Here is a 25,692-nt window from a genome sequence, read left to right on the forward strand (position 1 = left end):
TCGTGAAGGCACTCCCTGTTACCACAACATTGTAGATTTCTCTTCGCGACCATAGTAGTGCCAGGAGAAATCTGCGATATTGCAGTACCATAGTACCAGAAAAAATGCACTGTTGTGATGTTCAGAGGAACATCTCGGCTAATTGATTTCCTCCCTTCAAATTAGAAGGGCATATCACTGCCAATGGCTTTCACAGCACAACTGCGACTCAAAACAAACAGTAGGCTGCAATTTCTTTACAGCTAAAAGTTTCTGTTTGGGTTGCAAAACTGCAGCATACTCTGAAGGAAGGTTGATGGCCTAGCGCTTCAGAAGCATTAGACACACCCCTATGGAAATGGCTATTTTGTTATGTGGACACTCCCCTAATTTGATGCGGTCATTTCCCTTTTGCAGGAGGGGATGTTAATGCAATAGATAATAGCTGCATTCGTTTTCCAAAGTCTTCATTTATAGTTAGGTGAAAATACCTGGTCACTCTATGCCATGTTTGCCTATTCTTCCAGAATGTCCTTGAGACTCCCAAATTTCAGGTAGTTCTCCCAAACTCCCGGGGAAAGCAGGCTTTCCTCCTGCATCCTGCCCACTTCCTAGTGAAGGGTATAGGACAAGGGGCCTCAATGACTCTGGATCACTGCAAATCACGTCGTTTTGGCATCGTCCCCCGCAGCACAATTGTGTGGCTTTGTGCTGTGGGCCAAAGTTACACAAATTGTTGCGTCACGCCCCCTCGCCACAGTTACCACTTGACCTCCCACCCGGATCCTAATGGAGGCGAGTAAGAGAATGTTGCAAATATGCAATGATCTGGGGGTTCTCAGTCAAAGAGAAAGCAACCAGTTTGTAATGCTTACATATATTTATTTTATGTTTTAAGTTCGGATGACCAAATAGTACAACAAACCTTTTAGAGTCTCAATACACCCCCCCTACACACACTATTTAAAAGCACCCTTAGAATATAATGTTCTTTGGGCTATATTTTAGTAACAGCAATTTTACTGTTGTTCTTCTAGCCATGAGGATTTTTGCAAATGCTATATTATGACTCAAATATTAACTTATTTAAAATTAATATTATATTTAGTGTACTTTGTGGTTTGAAACTAATAGTGTAGATAATGTAAATAACAACATTTTGTTTATGAGTGAGGCACATGTTCTTAGGTGCAAAGGTAATGCTCAAGTGGGTGTAACCATAACTAAGTTAAAGGGCAAGTACACTCTTCTTAGCATATTAATTATGACACACACACTGCGTGACATTGGAATTTATGGCTATGCAGTTTTATTAAATTCAACAAACAAGGCAAGGCAGAGGGTACTGAAGGCTACAAGCAGGGGCGGATTGGCCATTACCCTTACCGGGAAGCTTACCGGGAGGCCGGTGGCCCAACGAGGCCGCCTGGAGGTCGCCTTTTTTTTTTTTTTTTTTGTGTCACCCGACGCAGTCGGAAGGAGGGTAACAATCCAAAAATTGGTGGTCAGTGGTAAGCACCAGGCAGCCTCACACATCGCGAGGCTGCCTGGTGCAACAGCACTGTGGGTGATACAGCATTGTGCACTGATCAGACAGGAATCAGGAAGTATTCACTTCCTGTCTGTCTGATTAGGTCTGCGGAGCAACGCTGCAGAGCGCGCTGGCCACCGATAATTAAGGTAAGTGAGAGGGGCTACATCTGGGAACACTATGTGAGGGGGCTATATCTGGGAAAACTATATGTAAGGGGGCTATATCTGGTAAAACTATATGTGAGGAGGCTATATCTGGGAAAACTATATGTGAGGAGGCTATATCTGGGAAAACTATATACAAGGGGGCTATATCTGGGAAAACTATATGTGAGGGGGCTATATCTGGGAAAATGATATACAAGGGGGCTATATCTGGGAAAACTATATGTAAGGAGGCTGCATCTGGAAAAACTATGTGAGGGGGCTACATCTAGAAAAACTATATGTGAGGGGGCAACAGCTTTTTCCCTGCATTGTTTTAGAAATGACCCACTGTGTATTAAGTCATCACATCTAGGTTTTCCTAAATGTTTCCCCAATCAAATTCCAAGTTCAAAACCCTACTTTTGTGTTGGCCCAACCTACATTTGAGTTGGCCCCGCCCACATGAGGCCACTTCAATAATTTTTTTCAGGGCCACTTTAAGTTCCCAATCCGCCCCTGGTTACAAGGTTTTATCCACAGATATAAACCAAAACATATGTGTATCACTTGATAGCAACTATTCTTTTGTACCATCCACCACGATGACCATTGGCTCAGAGGGACATGGGCTGCATCATCACTACCTGCCAAGACCACACCCTAGAAGTTACCGCTGCATAATACCACTTTCCATCCCAAGATACCAACAAGATACCAACAACCTTGACACTAGGAACCCCCAATAAAACCTGTAACCAAATTACATCAACAACAAATTTGGGAAAGTATATGTGGGTAGTAATGTCTCACTATCTCCACTGTAACACATTTAAGCAGGTAATCAGCAAAGAATATTTGTAACACTTTAGTTTTCATACAGTTAATATTAACGGTGGTCATTATCTGAAAGATTCTGCGACAATGATTTATGTTAAAAAAAAACACACCTAATTTTTTCATGGGATTGTTTACAAATAATCTCCTTGTGGGGCTCTGAATGTGTCATTGTGTTATCCCCTACTGTCAGGATGAAGGTCCCAAATAAAATATTAAATGGATAAATAGAAATGAATGTGATTTTCCCTCAGATAAAAGTTTTGTTTCCTTTTTAAAACAGTTGATCAAGTAGCCCAGAGGGAGGTAATTAGGTTGAGCAGACCTTCTGTAAAGAAACGTAAGATATGCAGATCACAGACACCCATTGTCTTTGATCATGTATTCCACCTCCTAATTAGAGGAGATGTGCTTTCAATAGGAATTGTAAAAACAAAATAACCACTAGGTATAAATGAAGGAAAGCCACATGCCTAGGTGAGATCCTTGTAGACAAAGGCAACCCATGAAGGCTATCTATGCAGGTAAATAGAAATATATACTTCAAAGAAAATGCCTTTATATTTCATATTTTGGGAAATCCATGTGCACTCCATACTGAGGAGCAAAAAACCACACCAGGGTTGTGAATTACAGGTACTAGCGGTACCAGGGAACATCTGTAGTCACATGTCTTTTGAAAGGTATGTCATATTGTTATAATTCCATAATGTTTGGTATTTAAATGTGTGGTAGATTATGACTAGTTTATTGATGGGGGACTAATGTCACTGGGATATATCTGAGAAAAGTTAAGACAGGTCAAAACTTTAGGAATAGTTTTGAGCAAACCCTATGTGACACCCAGGAGACACTTCCGCCCCACATTAGCATCCACACTGCCCCTGTGATTGCCATCCCATTTGGTTTTGCACAAAAATCTGTGTTATGAAAGGATAAACTGTCAGTCTTTTGGGAAATGAATCATCATTGATAGCTGTCCATTTTCCAAGCCAATTTCCGATGGCGCAGATTTTATTCTGAAACTTATTTTTTAATTTGTTTTGTTATGTATGACATGTCATCTTAGTTGTTTTTATAATCTGTAAGCACTGTTCTTTTTGCATATTAAATCGAAAAATGTAATAGTGATGTCCTTATTGCTCAAAATTAATTCACTGCATGTTTAGAAGAGAGAGATTGCTTGGTTGGGATAGCTCTTTAGAAACCAGTGTGTCAAGGGTTAACATACTAATACTCTGTGCTCGCTACCAGAGCACAGAGTATGTGCAATTGAATAATTAAATCATAGGTTTGCTATGGGACTTTTAAGCAACTGGTGGCAGTTGCGGAGAGGTGTGAAGCATGTGACTGTGTTGGGAAAGGGACCCGCTAAATCTGTAGCCTTAGAGATAGGTGAGAGTGAGGTTTAGGCTGAAATCCTGTGTGTTCCCTTACCGTAAGGTTTCAAGTCACGACTGCAGTTTGTAACAGATAAAGGGCGTCAGGAGAGGTTTCCTGACAAATTAGAGGTGATATATTGTTTGACTGTGTGAATATATGATAAGATGTTAAATCAGGGAGTAGTTAGAAGGGGCTATTCTTGACACCTACCGTTAGATAACATGACCTAGAAATGACCACATGCTACCACTTCCCACCATGATGGCTACTGATAACATTGACAACCCCAGGGACTCCTTTACAAGGAACAGCTGCGAAAACCTCAGAATTACAACCTCTACCATAATCCAGCACTCACAGTTCCATTCCAAAACCATACAACATCCTCAGAATATTAGGACAACTTAACATAAATATTTAAGTATCTGTTATGCTAGATCATGCTTTGTACCTGCAAACAGGGCCACCATCAGGGGGGTACTGTTGTACCGGGCCCGGGCTCACCAGGGGGCCCGGTACAACAGCTCAGCAAAGACTTACCTGGGGCCCGCCGCTGGTCTCCGCTATTCTGTCTTCAGCCTGGCTGTCACCGTGACAGCCAGGCACCAGGATCCGATCGCAGGGGTGGAGGAATCATTCCCCCTGCGATCATGTGATCTGTCACAGGCAGAATAGCGGAGACCAGCGGCGGGCCCCAGGTAAGTATGTGTTGCTCATGGGGGGGGGGACGCTCATGGGGGGGGCCCGGGTGGCACGGGGGCCCGTACTGGGCCTGATTTTTTCTGAAGGAGGCCCTGCCTGCAAACCAAGCAGTATAGAATGTGACAACTTAACCTATCAAGGCATTTACACCTGAACTCCAGTTCACACAAGAAAAAGCACAAAAGAAAGACAGTGCCATAGATTAGCAATTTCTGTAGTGAACATCCTGCTACATTCATTTCTATAACGATACTCTAAAGAACAGAACCCAAACACATCATGTTACGGATCTACAAGAAGCTAGCAACCTAAGTTTGTAAAAAAAAAAATCAATGCTATCCAACCCCACTATAATCTGCCACTGACAGGCCATTTGCGCCTGCTCCACTTTCCTCTGCGCCCCTGCTTCTGTATGGAAGGCTTTAGTATTTATACAGTTAATATTAACAACAGGTATCTGCTGTGTTTCAGTCTCTACTTGCCATAGTGCTCTCTGTACTTACAGTAACTGAAGTACAGCATTGCTAAATGTTCAAAAAACCCTTATGTCATTCCTAAGCCAAGTCAGATTTCTTAACTATTCATGACAGGTCTTACTGCGGAGTACACTTTATTGTTTTAGTATCATTTCATCTACCTGCTGCATAGATAAGGTAAAAAACAACAATAAACCAGGAAAAGCCATGCATATTCAGTGTCCATGTAGTGCATGCCTTGCAGTTTGCAGCATGCCTTGCAGCTGGTTTCTACAAGTCAAATAATAAATAAGAAGAGAGCGAGAGAATCACAGACCTGACCAGACCATACATCAATAAGTACACTGTAGAATTTGCTTTTCTTAAAGGCTAACGATCCTACATCTATCTGTCTAATGTTACACATCACTTTTTTTACTGTTAGATCAAAATTGTGATCAGACCGTACATTTGTGCTTTATTTGTATAGTGATGTGAAAGTTAAAGGAAGTGTAAAGTTGTAATTCATTCAGAAACTACAAAAAATATGTGTTGCCAGCTATAGACAATAGTGAGCAAATACAATAGTAAGGGATATATTTTATTACCTGGCAGTGTTTTGACCACAAAGCTCTGAATGGCACTTTTCCTCTCATTTCCGATCAAGATATAAACACTTCCATTATATTCAGTGTTAGCGTTCAGGCCAGAAACTTCAAACCTTTTTTCTTTCTGTGCTTTTTGCCACTAGAATAAAATAAAAATATTTCAGGGTACAGGTTTAAAAAGTATTTAAGTTACAATTGGACAAGACTTTACCTAAATAGAAAATGGTTCTATAAATATTTTCCAATTTTCCAAACATAAATAGATAACCAATATGAAATATTGGCAAATGTATATATAAAATGTTCATACCATGGCAGATGTTTGACTAATTTTGTAATATAATGCGCTGCAACTTTCGAGTTATATTATCAGCCATTGTAGGCTGCGGAAGGCTGTCAGTTGTATCATACATCTTGGAGACAGGAAGTCTCATGTGCAAAGGAAAAAGGCTTCCTCCATGTTAAATGCTTTATCTCCCATTTCTTTTTATTGCCTGATCACCTGCAAGGGCAATTTTGACAATTTGTATTATTTTGTACAAAATCTCTATCAACCTACTTGAAGGATCTAATTTATCCGCCACATATGATCCAAAAGTAGTGTAGTTTTTATATCTGGTGTTATGAATGTTTTGGATGCATTGACCCCAGGATATATTCTAAGGGAGTAGAATAAAACAATTTCCTTAATAATCAGAGCTGCCACCAGCAATGATGGCTGAATAACACTCCCTAGAGTAAGTTCTAGAAAATTAGATGTAACTGTTCACCTTTAAAATCACTCAAGACCTCTAATAGGTACTCAGATATTCTGAGATGTAAGGATACCCCCCCCCCCAAAAAAAAAAAAATAGTATTGCAGTATGCCTCCTTTTACTAGTACTACAATTTTATAGGACACTAGATGTAAAATTCCATCCAAAGCTCTATTTATTTTTATCAGAACTTAACAAGTTGTTTGCACTAAGCAAAGTTTATATCCAACAAACTTCCACAGAGATTATGTAATCATCAACATCCTCATCATTATTTATTTATATAGCGCCACTAATTCCACAGCACTGCACAGAGAACTCACTCACATCAGTTCCTGCCCCATTGGAGCTTACAGTCCAAATTCCCTAACACACACACACACACAGACACAGACACACACAGACTAGGGTCAATTTGTTAGCAGCCAATTAACCTACCAATATGTTTTTGGAGTGTGGGAGGAAACAGGAGCACCCGAAGGAAACCAACGCAAACACGGGAAGAACATACAAACTCTTGACAGATAAGGCCATGTTGGGAATTGAACTCATGACCCCAGTGCTGTAAGGCAGAAGTGCTAACCACTTAGCTACCATGCTAAGTATATAAATAGTACATTTATGTCACAAATATAGGCCAGTTGTGGGGTACCAAAATATGTTACTTGCTGCTCCAATAAACACTGGCTGTTACAATGTAGCCTTTGAAATAGCCTTTTTTTTTATCGTGGCTTCACCTTTTTTGTTTTCCTGCTCGAAAGTGAATGCATCCTATAGTGTGTTGGATGGACCTCACAGTGCTTGAGCTTCCATTCTGCTTCGTATAGAAGAAACATTACCAAGGACTAACCACTCTACTGTATCCATATATCAATATATTGAATTTATTTAGCTAATATTTGGTCACTTTGTTTTCATCTTCATGTTTTAGCCCTTTTTAGCTATATAATAATCACAAATTGTTTTTAACCTTTTTGTCACTTTACACTTTAATCCATTATTGTAAATGCATAATGGGGATGTTTTATAGATCAGTCCACCAAACCATATAAGAGAGGTTTCTTTTTCCATTCTTAATACACATGGAGTATAACTATACATGAAGTTTAAATACAGTATACTATAGAATTTCATAGCATCAGTTCACTTTATAAATATATATTGCATTTTATGAATGTATATTCCATGTAATAGAATGTGCCGGTTAAACATGAAAATTATATGTATTGATATATTAACCTATGCTTTAATATTTACAATACTGAATATGCACTAACTATTTGTAGATGATAATTAGAAACTGTTCAGATGGATGTTTCCATTTTAATTACCCAGGTTACAATTGACAAATGATAAACCATTGTTTTCAGAAAGAGACAACTGTACACTCTTGAAACAAGTCAGCTAAGTTACATCCAGGCACCAAATAAAAGGCTGTGCCTTAGCAAAGTTAGTGTTTTTGTATTTACAATAAAAATATTTTAAACAAACGACAGGGGGCAGACATTTTGCAGTACTGTAGACCTTTTAATTAAATCTGTAGAAAAATAAATGATGATGATGATGATGATGATGATGAAAGACAGGTCTGACCTCAAACAACTAGACTAAATGTCATTATTATTCTCAAAGCAAGGGAAGTTTTGCTTTCGAAGCATAAGCCTAGTTGAGATCTAGGGTCAATCACAATGACTGCTCCATAGAGATAACTCCTGTGGCTTTGTTAATACATGTGTAACTTTGTACATGATAAATGACATGATTAGTCAAATGTAATAACATGTTTTTGGAGCATTTTTACTAGTCTTCTCCTCATTTTGGGTGATGGGAGGAAACATGTCAAAAATCCTAAAATTAATGCTTTTATAAGCATTTAGGTAATTTCACGTTTTTAATGCTCTGGTAGTGAAAATGTTAAATTAAAGACAACTTACTATTTCATTGTTCTCAGAATTCAAAAAGCTCACATAGTATTCAAACAAGTCATCTCTGTAAAGTTCTTCTACAGTCATTGGCTGTCCTTCCTTACTTCTCATTGGCACATGAAGAGTCGGAATAACTATTGTTATTGAACTGACATGTTGAACATAGTTCAGCTTTGGCAAAATCAGGTGCGCTGTAGAGAGTAGAATGTAAAATGATGTTTTTGAAAATAAACATATAACTTTACATTACAGTACATAAAAAAGAAACTACTAATATATCATCTTGGTGATTTGTTGGAGAAATGTTTACATTGTCAAGTAAAATAGAGTACTTTCTCAAAAAAGGAAAAAAAAGGGGAAAGACAGTCATTTAAACGGAAATCACTATCTATAGTATATATACCTAAAATAAAACTTTAAAAGTTTTTAATAAACAGTTACCGATTTGATGTTGTAATGCTCTGTTTGAACTGAAATCTGCATTACCACCTAAGTGGCAGGACAATTAAGGTTTGATGGAAGGGGGGGGGGGGGGTGAGTGGGATGACCAATCAGAAACTGCAATATCACTCCACTCATTTCAAGTGCACAGAACCCTGATTTTCCTCCAGAGCTGTGAGACAAATAGCTTCTGTAAAAATGGCTTCATGTCGCAGCCCCAGGGGTTCCAGGAAGGGCAAGGAGAAGATCACTATAGAAAACATGCATGGCTGTGGTTTGTGAAGTATTGCTTCAGAAACATATTTTTTATGTCATTCAAGAATCTATCTTTCTTTCTATTTACCATGTAATTGTCAAAAATTTGTGTTTCAATTGTTAATTTATTGAGAATTTTATAAGGGGATTTTTTGTTTTTATTCTTCTTATTCTTCTTAATTTTTATTTATAAGGCACCACAAGATTTCCGCAGCACCGCATAGATTACAAACAATAGACCTTACAGGGTAAACAGTATAGAACAATAAAAAAGCACTACTAATACTCCAAAGGCTCCAAGCAAGGCCAGTACCAGTGTAGCTGGAGCAGAAGTAATAAGTAGTGAGACAGGAGGGGAGAGGGATCCCCATGCTGTTATGCAAGGAGCATTCAGTTCTGCCCATGATAACACCGGTTAGATTAGTAATAATAATCAGCCCCTTTGCACTTTAATAGTTGACAATTTTGTCAAAGCAAGCCAAATGTTTTTTCTTAAGTTCAGTTTGTTTGTCTGCAATAATATATATTTATACATTTTATGTGATGACGGAATATGACAGCAGCAGAGAGTGAAGGTAAAATTATAACTATGCCTCAGAATTATATATATATATATATATATATATATATATATATATATGTGTGTGTGTGTGTATTTTGTGGTATGTCACTTCCCCTACTTCCTGCATTGCAAAGACATTCACATACATTTTCCATATCGCCACTTCTAAGATTCCATATTGTCACTTGTAAACTGTCACTTCGACCACTGTATGTATACACTGTATCTAAAATATTTTCTTGTAACATGCATACAACTTTCACTTCCTGTATTATACTGATAGCTCCTATCTAAGGTATACTCACTGTCATCTCTTGGATTTAGCCTTTTTGATGTGACCCAGTCAGAGGAGCAGTTTGATGACAATGCGCTGACTCGCCCATAATATTGGTTTTTCATGAAATTATCTACATCATTGGAGTCCTCTACATCATTGAAGATTGCGTTTGTCAAATTACAGTAGTTCCTAGTGATATTCTGACATTCATGAAGTAGCAGCCACTCTGTCTGTCCATATCTATTGAAAATTTGGTCAATGTTAGTATTTAGAAACGTCAACTAAAATCTATTTGTACTAAGCACCATCTCAAGTAAGAGCACTGCTAAATACAAACGCATCATATAACAATACTGTAACCTGTTAGTAAATTAATCATTGCAAATAGAGAGACCCATAAACAGCACTAGTGATGAACCAAAGACTTCACTAAAATTTCACAATGAATCACATTGCAGACGCCAAATTATTTTGTGGAAGTCACACTAAAAATATTGCTTTTATCAACAAATACTATTTATAAAAAGGGAGACAAACACATTCTCATTGCAAAAATTATTCTTGTTAAAGGCAGAAATAAAAAAAAATGTTAATCAATTAGTCAAACCCTCAACCCCCCCTAAGAAAACAAATATTCTCTTTTCTATATTACTGCCATTGTCCCATAATATGTTATTCACACATTTGCAGTAGATTAACCTAGGCAATCAAATAACCCAATAATAAAATCGTTCTTTGATTCATCGCACACTATTCTAATTAAATAACAAACAGTCACACTTTTCCATATCTTTAGTCTGTAAAATTTCTTAAACTAATCAAAATGACACAGACATTTTTGCACATTAGTCCTAACATAACTGGCCTAGATAAATTTAGCCATCTACCACATAGTATATAATATATATTTTCATATTTTTCTAATATAAATGCAAGCTTCTTATAATGCTCTACAAAAATGAGTCATTTAATTGGAAAAAGACAGCAACCAGACGTATATATAAATACCCAACAAACTTTAATTTTTACCTCCCACTCCCTCTGATTGTGTCACTAAAATAGTCTAATTTCTTTCTGTTGTTGCTGAACAGTTCCTGCACATGCAGATGGTTCAACTAACCTCTTGTATTGGACATTGAATGATACATCTGGTGCCAAATTCCGTTTGTTCCATTGCAGCATGTATTCAAAGTTTGTTGCGTTAAAGGTCACATTGTGATATTTGAAGTTTAGGCAGCCATGACATATGTGCACTGAAATAATAATCACAATAATTCATGATGTTAAGTGGCATACAGAAAATACAGTTTTCCTGGATTAGGTTTATTTCTGCAAAGTCTCTTTTATATGTTTTGTATCAATTTGCATTAATCAGAAGTGAGAATATTATGTTAAGTGGGGCAGGATGGAGCCGTTGTCCATGTTCTAATCTTCCTATACAGATCAAAACATTGTTTAACTAAACATCATATAAGCTAGGTTTATACAGGAGATGTATCAACCTTTTCCAATTAGTAACAACTACCTTCCTTCCCTCCAACTACCTAAACAGTCAGTATGTTCAGCCATTCAAAGGGTATACATCAACATATTGACCATCTGAATGGTAAGAGTGTCAGGGATAAGCCCCTCTAGCTACTCCCTGATTAAATATCTTATCATATATTCCAACAGTCATATAATATATCAACTATATTTTGCATGGAAACCGCTCCTGAACCCCTTTATCTGTCACAAACCGCCCTCTGAGCACTTGTGACTTGGAAGCTTACTGGAAGGCTACAGAATTCGCTGGTCCCTTTCCCAACACAGATGCATGCTTCCCACCTCTCAGTAACTGCACCCAGCTACGTATAAGGCCCATAGCAAACCTATGACCTAATCACCCAATTGCGCACATTCTGTGCTCTGGTAGCTAAACAGTTAACCCTTCACACACTGGTTTCTAAAGAGTTAATTCAGCCAAGCAATCTGTCTCTTCTAAACAGACAATGGGTTCGTTTAGATCAATAAGGACATGAACTATTACATTTTTAGATTTAACATACAAAAAGTACAATGCTTATAGGTTAATAAAAAAAAACAATTAATAAACAATGGCATAACATACACAAGCAAAACAGTTTAAAATAAAGGGGGTAAATTCAGCGCATAACTTACATTGAAGTGGTATATTCTGAGCCAAGGAAAATTGGCTTGAAGATGGACAGCTTATCAATGAATGATTGATTTCCCAAAAGACTGACAATTTGCCCCTTCACAGCACAGGTTTTTTAAGCAAAATTAAATAAGACGGCTTTCACAGGGGCAGTGTTGATGCTAATGTGGGGGCAGGAATGTTCCCTGGGTGCCACTATAGTTTACTCACAAATATTCCAAAAGTTTTGACCTTTGGTAAATGTTCACAAATATATCCCAGAGACATACCTCCCTCTTCAATAAACCAGTCATAATCTCCTGCACATTTAAATGCCAAACATGATGGAATAATAACAATCTGACATACCTCTCCCCAAGACATGTGGTTATAGCTTTTCCCTGATACCGCTAGTAAGTATAATTCACAACCCTGGTGTGGTTTTTGCCCCTCAGTATAGAGTGACACACAGGTTTCCCAAAATATGAAATATGAAGGCATTTCCTTTGAAGTTCATATTTCTATATACCTGCATAAAGAGCCATCAGGTTTTTCCTGGGTCTCCAAGATTCTCACCTAGGCATATGGCTCTCTAATTTACACCTAGTGGTTCTTTTCTGTTTACAATACCTATTGAAAGGAAGTCAATTAGGAAGTGGAATACATGATCAAAACAATGGCTATCTAGGATCTGCATATCTTAATCTGGTTTCCTCACAATGGGTCTGCTCAACCTAATTACCTCCTACTGAGCTAATTGACCAAATGTTTTAAAAATGAAACAAACATTTATCTGAGGGGAAAATCATGGTCACTTCTATGTATCAATGCAATATTTTATTTGGGCCCTGACATTTAATATTCTAGTTCATCATTTCAGATTTATGCTCTCATCCTGACAAAGAACATAAATTAACTCTTGTGCCTCATATCTTAATGGTGCATATCTAATGATAAACCAAAAGCATAGCACTTTTGCTAATCGTTTCAATGATCTAGAAGAGCTAAAGATAACTCCAAAGTCAGTCAAGTACTAAGTTCAAACATAGAATCCAAAGAACTGATGAAATCAAGAATCTTGTAAATATATATAATCATGCCAAAAAGTAGTCTCTAAAACTGGAAACAAGTTCCCTCACCCTTTAGTTCAATAATGCTATAATCAGGGCAATATTGTCTCCTATGATCCTAGCTCAAGCGGGGTGTTATGAGAAATGCCCCGTAGGTATTGTTGCCTAAAAAAATATGTCCCTATTGTGGCTCCTTACGTTTCCAGATGCCTTTACGCATTTGCTTCTAAAAAGATTGTGTGTAAATGGTTTGTATTACCTCCAACGTATTTTGCCCATCCTGTGAACAGGCTTCACCAGGGATAAACTATTGTCTGTGAGTTGTCCACATGGATCTCATAAAGGTTGTTGGGGTGTGTACTATGGGGTGTGGCCATCAATCAGAAAAGCAGAGTCCAATTGATTGACAAGCCCACTTTCTGAATACATAAGTGGAAATTACATGTACAGATTCAATATGTTGATGTATAACATTGGCTTATGATATGTACTTTACTGTTTGATTGTTTCAGTGCACTGGTCTACATTTGTTTTTATGTCTTATACTTTGATTAAACATCGAGATTACTTATTAACAACTACATATTTATTTTTCAGAGAATTAATACACAATTTACCTAGCGCAGAGGAACCATAGACTTTGGACCTACTTATTCCTATAGAGGATCAGGAATCTCCTCTAAATTCCCAATTTGGCAACTCTATACACTGGTTTATATATGTGGAAAGTGCTCCTTAAGATACGTTTAGATTATTCTAAGGGTATGTCCAGACCTTTTTTTTAAAGTGCATCTGAGGCTTTGTTTTTTATTCAAACAATTAAGACTAGCTCATTTCCATTCTCCATACTGAATCTGCATCTGAACCCTGCCATTTATGAAGAATGAACCCCAGAAAGAACACACCAGCATTGCACAAGAGAATTCAGAAGCTCATCGGACATGGATGTAGGGCAATAGGACACACTGCATCTATGTCCACTAACTGTTTACTCTGAACACTGGAATGTACTGTCAGTGCGTTCCTAATAGGGTTAAATGAAGCACACAGGCAGTGCAGTTGGGCAGAGTTCACCAAATATTGAAGCAGCTAGAGCAAACATACCACAGACGCAGAACAATTCCAGTGAGTACAAGCCTTTTTATAGTTCCCAGACATTTTTTGTGAATAGAGTTATGAACTTTGTCAAGCCTGTCCCAGTTGAAGAATTCATGGGATTTGGTGTTACCTGTCATTTCCTACTGACTGTCAGTAATCCGTCAAGAATTTTAAATTTGGGAAACTACATACTGTTCAACTGAAAACATGTGGGTGCATATAGTATTTGCCAACTGTCCTAGCTTTTCTAAGACAATCCCTGATTTCATTAACTTGGCCACAGAAGTATAATATTAACCTATTAAACATTACAAATCTTACATCACAATTGCATTGTGCAATAATCACATCCTCTACTTATGTCATTCCAAGAATATTGTTCCGTAACTGCACCTAGATAATTGATGCACATCTCCAGCATCACATTGTCCCTAAAATTTAAATTACAGCTATGCAGGACCCAATGAGTCTCACTGTTAGTGTGGTTGCCCAAAACAAATTTTCCTTCAATGTTACACCCTGACCATCTGTCACATTACTACATAATATTGTTACTTTAAGTATACTGTGTTTACAAGTTAAACATTAATCACAAGTCAGTTAAAAAAATAAATAAATAGTAGCTACCATTCATTATTATTTATTTATATAGCACAAATCATATTAAGCAGCACTGTATATAGGATTCACGTCAGTCCCTGCCCCATTTAAGACACACATAGACACACACACACACACACACACACACAAACACACACACACAGACACCACACACACAGACAGACACACAGACAGACACACACACACACACACACACACACACACACACTAGGGTCCATTTTGTCAGAAGCCAATTAAACAACCAGTCTGTTTTTTTTTGACCGGGGGAGGAAACCAACACAAACATAGGAAGAACATACAAGTTCCAGACAGATAGACCCATATCGGATGAGGCAGCAATGCTAACCCTTGTGCCACCATACTGTCCACATGTTCATGCAACAATATATTTAATATTATTGCAAAATCAAATACATATAAACTAGAACCAGTGCTCGAAGTGGGGCAGTATGTGCCGATATGACATACCGACACTTCTCCGCCCCACTTCAGGAGCATCCAGGGCCGTCGGTTAGCAAGGAAGGCAAGGCGAGGGACCACCTGCCTTCCGCGGTTGTCCGTGGGAGCTGCATGCAGCAGCAGCTCCCTGCTCCTCTCTGGTCCATTCTCACTGACAGTGTCGAGTGTGAGGTCATCACGTCCCTACACTGTCAGAGAGGAGCGACACAGAGAGGAGCAGGGAGCTGCTGCCGCATGCAGCTCCCATGGACAAGTAGGAGATAAAACACAGAAGAAAGAAGCTCATAGAAAGGTAAGTAGAAATGTAGGGGAACAGCAGGGAAAACAGGGTAATGAAGGAGGGCACAACATAATGGGCACAGGTTGAGGAAGAAGGGCACAATGCAATGCGCACAGGGTGATGAAGGAGGGCACAATGTAATGGGCACAGGTTGAGAAAGAAGGGCACAATGCAATGCGCACAGGGTGATGAAGGAGGGCACAATGTAATGGATAAAGGGTAATGAAGGAGGGCACAATGTAATGGATAAAGGGTAATGAAGGAGGGCACATTGTAATGGGTACAGGGTGATGAAGGAGAGCACCATGTAATGGGTACAGGTTGATAAAGTAGGTCACAATATAATGGGCACAGAGTGAAGAAGGAGGGTACAGTTTGATGGAAGGGTACATTGTGATATGGAGGAGCACATTGTGATTTGGAGGGGTGCATTGTGATTGAGGGAAACAGGGTGATGAAGGAGGCCACAGTGTAATGAAGGGCACAGGGTGATGAAGGAGAGCACAGTGTGATGAAGGGGACACCATGTGATGAGTGAAGGGGCACAGTGTGAAGAAGTAGGAGGCACTGTCTGATGCAGGGGGCACAGTGTGATGAATGAGAACACATTGTGATAAGAAAGGGGCAAAGTATGATGAAGGATGGCACAGTATAATGAAGGAGGGGGTACAGTGTGATGATCGAGGTGCAAAAGTGTGAATTCACTAGTGAAATGAATAATATGAGCAGGAACAGGAAGAGATAGAGAGGATCAAGGAGTAAGGGAGGAACAAAAGAAGCAAGATGTAAGGCACAGGGGAAACCAGGTAGGAAGGGAGAGTGAGAGATACCTGCAATGAAGATATGGGGACATAGGAACAGAGAAAGGAAACAGATAAGGGAAAGATAAAGGGTAACATGGAAGATATAAGGGAGATGTTTTGGATAGTTTTATTGTAATATTATGGAGATATGATGGAAAATGTATTTACACAAAGGAGACATGAGGGAGAGGTGGAGGGACACAGAGGAATGTTATTGGACACAGGAGAGGTGGGAGACACAGGGAGGATAGACTTACATAATTTAATATGTTTTATATTATACTATACATGTCACAAATCGGGATCTTAGCCGCACTTACCTCATCCGCCGCTGTCATATCACGGCTACCTGGGTCCCTTCTGGTCATCTGCAGCATTCCCGTTCTCCACACCTTCGTTTGTAAACAAACACATACTGTTTGTTCTGCTGCATGGGCGCGGCCATCTTGGATGTAGTCAGGTGATCATTCCAAACCAACCAGATTCAGAAGCTGTGATCACATGAACTGATCAGCCAATAGTTGTTTGGGACATCCTATTTAAACCTGCTGCTGTGATCTGTTCATTGCCAGAACAACACACTTCTCTCCAGAGGATAGTTCTTGGCTTCAGTGTTCCTGACTGCATTACAAGTGCAGTGTTCCTGTCTGCATTGCAAGTGCAGTGTTCCTGACTGCATTACAAGTGCAATGTTCCTGACTGCATTACAAGTGCAGTGTTCCTGACTGCATTGCAAGTGCAGTGTTCCTGACTGCATTACAAGTGCAGTGTTCCTGACTGCATTACAAGTGCAGTGTTCCTGACTGCATTACAAGTGCAGTGTTCCTGTCAGAATTACAAAGTGCACTGTTCCTGTCTGCATTACTAGTGCACTGTTCCTGTCAACATTTCTAGACTGCTCATTCCCCTGCTATATTCTACAATGAGCAAGAAGATCATCCAGGCTGCTAAGTTCTGTTTCACTCCTGCTCCAGCTAGTCCCAAGGGTCCCGAATCGGATCAAGAAATTCAGACGACCGTGACAGTTTGTTCTGGCCCAATGGATCCGCTAGGGGAACATACCCCAAGGGAGGACTCTGTCCAAATATTAGCTGAACGCATTGAGAGACAAGAAACTAACCAGGGGCAAATTTTGAGATTGCTGCAGGATGTTTCTACACGTATGGATACCTTGCAGTTATTCCGCAGTCAACCATCCCATACTCCGCCTGAGCCAGTAATACCTGCTTCACTACCTACTTCATCCGGACTCCATCTTCCCACGCCAGCTAAATACAATGGCGATCCGAAGAATTGCCGCGGGTTTCTCAACCAGTGTAGTATACACTTTGAATTACAACCCGGGAATTTCCCCACTGCACGTACCAAAACTGCTTATATTGTTTTGCTACTATCAGGGCAAGCTCTGGCATGGGCATCACCGCTCTGGAAAAAATCTGACCCAATTTTATTTGATATTGATAGCTTCCTGTCTACCTTCCGCAGAATATTCGACGAGCCTGGAAGAACAACGTCAGCCGCTTTAGATATTCTGCGCCTTCGGCAAGGGCAGCAGTCTGTGGGCCAATATGCCGTTCAATTTTAAACACTTTCCTCTGACTTTCCTCGGGATTGGCACTGTCCCATTGATCTTGTTCCGGGTAAAACCCCACCGCGTGGCAGAGTCTACCCTCTTTCTATCCCTGAGACAAAATCTATGTCTGAATATGTAAAAGAGAACTTGGAAAGGGGCTTTATTCGCCCATCCTCTTCACCGGCAGGAGCCGGGTTCTTTTTTGTAAAAAAAAAAGATGGTGGATTACGTCTCTGCATCGATTACCGAGGTCTCAACGACATTACTATCAAGAACCGGTATCCTCTGCCCCTCATCACAGAGTTATTTGACAGAGTCAATGATGCCCAAATATTTACGAAGTTGGATCTCCGCGGGGCCTACAATTTGATCCGTATCAGGCGTGGCGATGAATGGAAAACCGCCTTTAACACCAGGGATGGGCACTACGAATATCTTGTCATGCCATTCGGTCTGAGCAATGCCCCAGCGGTTTTTCAGAATTTCATAAACAAAATCTTTCGGGACTTACTGTACCATACTATTGTGGTATATTTGGACGATATCCTCGTTTTCTCCTCTGATATCCAGTCCCATCGCAGACATGTTAAAGGGGTCCTCAGCCTTCTCAGAAGGAATAAACTGTATTGCAAGCTTGAAAAATGCACCTTCGAAGTTGAATCCATTCCATTCTTGGGGTATATCATCTCGAGCACTGGTCCACGTATGCACCCAGAGAAGGTGCAAGCTATTCTTAACTGGCCTCAACCATCTACACTAAAGGCAGTACAGCGATTTCTGGGATTTGCTAACTACTATCGAAAATTTATTCGTGGCTACTCTACTGTAGTAGCACCACTCACCGCCCTCACCAGGAAAGGAGCTAATCCTGCCAAGTGGTCTGAAGAGGCCCAATCTGCTTTTCAACTTCTGAAACAAGCATTTATTTCTGCTCCCATACTCAGGCAACCAGATTTAACCTGTCCATTCTACTTGGAAGTTGATGCCTCATCTGTCGGAGTAGGGGCAGTTCTCTCCCAAAAACCAGCTGATGAGCAATGGCATCCCTGCGGGTTCTTCTCCCGAAAATTTTTACCAGCTGAACGAAATTATGCCATAGGGGACAAAGAGCTGCTTGCCATCAAATTGGAGCTTGAAGAGTGGAGACATTTACTTGAGGGAGCTCGTTATCCTGTCACAATATACACGTATCACAAGAATCTGCTCTACCTTAAAACTGCACAGTGCATGAATCCACGTCAGGCTCGATGGGCACTATTCTTTTCTCGATTTGATATCCATGTCACCTTCCATCCCGGTTCCAAAAATCGCAAGGCCAATGATCTGTCACGTTCTATGGTAAAAGAGGAAGATTCCATCACTGTGGATCCACGGCCTATTATCAGCCCACTCCGCATCGCAGTCAGTAGACCCGACAATACACCTCCCCAGGGGAAAACTTTTGTTCCTGAGAATCTGCGTAAAAAATTGCTCCAATGGGCACATTGTTCCAGATTTGCCGGTCATGCTGGCATCCGCAAAACTCAATCTTTCATATCAAGAAGCTACTGGTGGCCTACGCTTCATCAGGATGTTCAGCAATTCGTTTCCGCATGTGGCAGCTGTGCCCAACATAAAAGTTCAAGACAATCTTCAGCTGGTCAACTTTTGCCTCTGCCTATTCCCACCAAACCCTAGACCCATATTTCTATGGACTTTGTTTCCGATTTGCCCAATTCTAATCATTTCAATACCATCTGGGTCATCGTTGACCGATTCTCTAAAATGGCGCATTTTGTTCCTCTCCGTGGACTCCCATCAGCACCTATCTTGGCTCAGCAATTTATAAAGGAGATCTTCCGTTTGCATGGGTGTCCTGAAGAAATCGTCTCAGATAGAGGAGTTCAGTTTGTGGCAAAATTCTGAAGATCCTTGTGCCAAGCACTACAGATCAAACTAAACTTCTCTTCGGCCTATCATCCCCAATCCAACGGGCAAACGTAAAGAGTTAATCAAGACCTAGAAACATTTATCCGTTTGTACATATCCTCTTCTCAAGACGACTGGGTAGATCTGCTTCCTTGGGCAGAATTTGCTCTTAATAATCATTATCACGAATCCTCTGCTTCTACTCCATTTCATATGGTCTATGGCCTACACCCCAGGGTACCCTTGTTTACTCCACTTCCTACAGCCTCAGTACCTGCCTCTGAAGTTTTCCTAAAGAATTTTTCAGGCCACTGGCGCCAGGTACGGGAATCTCTACTTAAAGCGTCCCAACGCTACAAAATTCAGGTGGACAAAAAGCGACGAGCCATTCCAAGCTTGAAACCTGGAGACAGAGTCTGGCTGTCTACTCGCAATCTACGCCTCAGAGTTCCATCTATGAAATTCGCTCCTCACTTTATTGGACCGTTTAACATCTCCCGAGTCATCAATCCAGTGTCCTACAAATTACATCTACCATCTTACCTCAGGGTTCCATATCTCTCTCTTAAAACCACTGGTGCTAAATCGGTTTTATACACCCAAACTGGTTTCTCCTGAAGTGCAGACTGAACATGGTGACGAATATGAAATTAAAGAGATCTTGGATTCTCGGTTTCGACATAAAACCTTACAATATCTAGTCGACTGGAAAGGCTATGGTCCAGAAGAGAGGGCCTGGATCAAAGCTTCTGATGTTCACGCTCCATCTCTCATCAAAAAATTTCACCGCAAGTTTCCAACTAAGCCCCAATCTAAGTGTCCAGTGGCCACTCGTAAGGGAGGGGGTACTGTCACAAATCGGGATCTTAGCCGCACTTACCTCATCCGCTGTCATGTCACGGCTACCTGGGTCCCTTCTGGTCATCTGCAGCATTCCCGTTCTCCACACCTTCGTTTGTAAACAAACACATACTGTTTGTTCTGCTGCATGGGCGCGGCCATCTTGGATGCAGTCAGGTGATCATTCCAAACCAACCAGATTCAGAAGCTGTGATCACATGAACTGATCAGCCAATAGTTGTTTGGGACATCCTATTTAAACCTGCTGCTGTGATCTGTTCATTGCCAGAACAACACACTTCTCTACAGAGGATAGTTCTTGGCTTCAGTGTTCCTGACTCCATTACAAGTGCAGTGTTCCTGACTGCATTACAAGTGCAGTGTTCCTGACTGTATTACAAGTGCAGTGTTCCTGTCTGCATTGCAAGTGCAGTGTTCCTGACTCCATTACAAGTGCAGTGTTCCTGACTGCATTACAAGTGCAGTGTTCCTGTCAGAATTACAAAGTGCACTGTTCCTGTCTGCATTACAAGTGCAGTGTTCCTGACTGCATTACAAGTGCAGTGTTCCTGTCAGAATTACAAAGTGCACTGTTCCTGTCTGCATTACTAGTGCACTGTTCCTGTCAACATTTCTAGACTGCTCATTCCCCTGCTATATTCTACAATGAGCAAGAAGATCATCCAGGCTGCTAAGTTCTGTTTCACTCCTGCTCCAGCTAGTCCCAAGGGTCCCGAATCAAGAAATTCAGACGACCGTGACAATACAGTGTTAATATGCATCTAAAATTAATTTCACTCTATCAAAATCCCTAACCCTTTAGGGAGCTCGACCGTTCATTTCAAAGTGGAAGTTCCATACCAGCAATTCTAAATTTCCCCTTTGACCACTGACTAGAACATCCTTAAAACAGTGTTGGTATTTTATCCAATCCAGCGCAATAAGTGTAACGTTTCAATCACTATAAAAAAAACATTTATTAATGCCCAAAGTACCACTTATCACACCAAAGATTCCCCTAATTCAACAGAAGGGCTTGCATACAAAGAATCGCTATTTGAATCTGCTTGCCATCTCTTGGGTAGAGGGGAGAGGCTGGGATATGGATACACACACTTTTAGAGTGACCATGCCCTGTTCACTCACCATATTCCGCATCATGATTCATAAATGTTGAAAGGTATGAATATGGGTTAAGGGCGAGTGGGTGTGTGGTGCTAAGTGATTCTGGCTACCAGTTTACTTGAGTACAAATTTCTACCCCCCCAGACGAGATGAATCTGTGTGGTGGGGATGAGGGGAGCTAGACATGCACAGTGTCCCCAGGTTATAGGTGTGAACAAATATTAATTTATAAAAGAGGAGGGCACTAATTTGCAGACTGCAGGGGAGCATTAAATATCTGAGCACCAGGCCTGGTTATAGGATGCCATTATCGAGTGGCGCTAGTCACATTTTATATACCCATTGGTCTAGAGTCCCCATTCTGCTCTAATGGTCAGGTACAGTATTACTTAATAAATAGTCTCCATCATGCAAACAACATGCATTTTAGAGATGTTTTAAAATCATTTTGCACTAGTCTCTTTATATAGTGCAATTTAACTCATTGGCGCCCAACTGGCAGGGCAACAGCCTCATCCCGCTCTCCCACTGAAGCCTAAGATATGTGGTCAGTCAAGCAACATGAGAAAAAGGGGATTATATTGTTTTCCATATCTAGCCACTGAATGAGGGAGGATGGGGGAAAGTTGTCAGTAGTGCTGTCGAATTTTTCATGTCACTTTGTATGACATGAGCTTTGTGGCACCTGTTACTAATTGGTCACAGTCAAAAGCCCATCTTACCTGACATATCATTGTGCACTGGCATTACTGGTAGCTTATTAACTGACATTAGCATTTCAGCTGGTATATTACTGGGTACTAGCTCTACAGTGGGGATTAAATGTGCCACTACCGGTGGCTTATTAAAGGGCATTACTATTGCTGCTGACATATTATTCGGCACTACTGCACTGCTGACATTTTATTGGAAAGGGATGAAAGAACTATCTCAAAAGTTATATGTCGGCGCTTAAGGCAACACAAATGAGAACAATGGGTTATGGTTATTCAACTGCTGCTTGAACAGGAGGTAATGTTGTAATGTTTTTTTGACATTTTGTTGGGCATTACTATTATTGGTGGCTTATTACCTGGCAGTATTATTACTGCTGGGCATACTACTACTGTTGGATGAAGGGATTTCTATTAGTTACTATGACAACAGCTGTGGCTGCCCAATCACTTGGTAATGTTAGACTGGGTCTTAATTTTAGCAGGGCTCTCCACTGGGTTTCATGGGAACTATCAGACTGAGTGTAAAGGAAATGTGATATGACAGCGCCGGTAAATGCCACCTATAGCACAACACCAAGAGCAGAGTCTTGGTGCTATTGATGTTGGTGGCTCACAATCACAGAATTAAGCTGGCCACTGATGCTGTGATATTACAGCCAATATTGGAAAATTAGCCTTATATCGTATCACACACACACTTGCCCCCCACTCCCCCCAGAGTGAATGTAGGAAAAAATCAGGCCGCTTCACCAGTCAATTTCATCTGGTTTGACCAGCTCTATGTGGCCAAACAGAACAAAGATCTTGTTGCCTGGCTCTCGGGTCGAGCAGCAGGATTAGTCCGTGTTTGTACCACTGATGTTTTAAATATGCTTTTTTAACACATGTTAAAACGCAAGTAAAATGCCTTTAAACCACATTGTTTTGTGTGTGTTTGAATATGTAAATGTAACTTTTCAATTGAGTTGAAGTGTGTTAGACACACTGAACAAGTATTCAAAAATAACACATCGCAGTGCAGCACAAGTTGAATGCAAGTGAAAACACAAACATGTATCGTCTAATTAAGTATGATATTTATTTTCACATCCATTTACATGTACTTAACTTACATTGAAAACTCATGTTAAACACATAACACCAGTGGGAATATAGTTGTAGAGTCTGCACTTCATTTGCTACACCATTCCCCCAACCCCATCAAAAAAAAGGATTATTTGGGTCCTTTGTAGAGTTGGGGGTAGTACATGAGGCCTTCAAAATCTGGTAGGTTGCCCACCATTGGTTTAACCTCTATTCCTGTGACATACCTACAATACATGAATTTATTTATCAAATTTGTCATTCTACAAGCTGAATATTAATTTTCATTGGCTATTTCCCAAGTTCTTATTTATTAATAATGATTTTTCTCCCTTCTTATTCAATGTTTATTAATAGTTTAATAGTTTCTAAAGACTTATAAAATGTTGTATTTTGTATGTGTAGTGAAATATGTTCCTGCATGAAAGAAGATGTGTTTTTACTGCTAAGAACTTATATATTAATACAACATGACAGTTTATTAGTACAGTATAAAACCCTAAACCATACATTTAAATAGCTTCATTTATAATATGTGTTTTATGATGAAAACATGATAATTATAACAACTACACATCATATTATTATTGTAAAGTGCCATGTTTTTACAGCCTGTTTCATATTTAAACATATGTGTTTAATGCATTATTACAATTAAGTGGAAATGTTAGGCTCCAAGTAAATATTTTGTGTTACTGTGTATTTATGTAAGCAGGCATACAACTTTTTATGTTTACTAGCTTCTTTCGAAGTCTTTTGTACTCTCCCATGCCACTACCCACTAACATATACAACACTGATCTGTATTACAAAGCAACAATTACATGAAAACCAGCAATTGCTCCCAAACTGTATTTATTTAGAATGTTCACAAAAATTTCTGAATATCTGTAACACTGTTACTGACTATCTGCCCTCATGTACACTTCTGTGAGAGTACGAATTTGCTAAGGAACTTACCTGAAAGCAAGCTGAAAAGTAGGTAATAGAATGTACTCTTCATCTACTGCAGGAACCAATAAACCAGCCAAATGTATTGATTTATCCAGGTCATAGCTTTCGGTGGCATGAAACAGACTTTACAGAACTCTACAGCACGCAATTGTGTCTTGTACTTTCTGCCACAAATGTGTTAAGATAACATTGGTGTCAGAGATCTTTCTTCCTCCAAAGGGAGTTTACTGTTTCAAGGTTGCTTGATGACTCAAGACTAAATTATACCTATAAGCTGAATGACAGGTACTGTACGTAATAATTGCGCAATTGCCAAATAGCTGCAGTCAAATGTGTATAGTTTATATGTATATATCTGAGTGTTATTGTCCATACAGTCAATATTATTATTAAAAATTTTAATATTAGTTATTAGTCATAAACTTAATTTTTTTTAAAAAGTGATCCATTCAAACAATAAAAACATTAATCATTAATTTTCCTTTTACATAAACTAAAATAGTGTAATATTTGCATTTATTATTTTATTGTAACCTGTAGGTGTCTGGACTTTAACCTGCTTTTTATTGCAATAGTGTTTTTTAGAGTACTACCTTTTCCTTTTTTTGCATTTATTGTATGCAAGTGATCTGGGAAGCCTACAGCGAGTTCTAAAACACATATCAAATACAAGTGCTAGTTAAACACTACTGGGTATGAGGCCTAATGGTAACATGTGTCACAATGTTATGGTTTGACATGTTTCAATGTTTAGTCTGCCTTTGGGACAATTATAGTTATTTTTTCAGGAAAAATAGGGATTTCTTTTGGTAGTATGTAAGAATAAATACTTCTTTAAATAAATGTTTGAAGCACTATATAGTCGGCATATTCCCTCTTAGGTGATTAATCTGGAAAAGAAAAGAATTGAAAGGTCAATCTGATGATGATTTTAATATTGTGATTTTATATATTGTGAGAAATAAATCTTGAAGATATTATGCCAGATTCTCTTTCTATATTTTTCCCTTTCTGTATGGTATGATCGGGTAACGATTGGATATGAGAACTCGGTGTGGAATTTATATCTATAAGTGGATCGATTTTTATCATTATCCTTTTATCCCCGTTCTGTCAAATTTTGTTTATTCAAACGTTTGGAGACATTGTAAAAGACAAGAAGGTCCTTC

General features: G+C 39.5%; 1 protein-coding gene across 1 annotated transcript in view; it reads right to left on the reverse strand.

Annotated features, from left to right (window-relative positions):
- Positions 1 to 24,751, reverse strand: part of IL22RA1 (interleukin 22 receptor subunit alpha 1) — a 36,618-nt gene extending 11,867 nt beyond the window's left edge. Inside the window, exons 1-5 of the mRNA XM_075198096.1 lie at positions 24,530 to 24,751; positions 10,977 to 11,109; positions 9,885 to 10,096; positions 8,331 to 8,512; positions 5,642 to 5,780 (exon numbers count right to left, since the gene is read on the reverse strand). Coding sequence (XP_075054197.1) covers positions 5,642 to 5,780; positions 8,331 to 8,512; positions 9,885 to 10,096; positions 10,977 to 11,109; positions 24,530 to 24,572 — 709 coding nt within the window. The 5' untranslated portion in view covers positions 24,573 to 24,751. The remainder of the gene's footprint in view (positions 1 to 5,641; positions 5,781 to 8,330; positions 8,513 to 9,884; positions 10,097 to 10,976; positions 11,110 to 24,529) is intronic.
- Between the last annotated feature and the right edge of the window lie 941 nt (positions 24,752 to 25,692).

The sequence above is a fragment of the Mixophyes fleayi genome, chromosome 2 (assembly GCF_038048845.1).
Source record: "Mixophyes fleayi isolate aMixFle1 chromosome 2, aMixFle1.hap1, whole genome shotgun sequence".
Taxonomy (NCBI): domain Eukaryota; kingdom Metazoa; phylum Chordata; class Amphibia; order Anura; family Limnodynastidae; genus Mixophyes; species Mixophyes fleayi.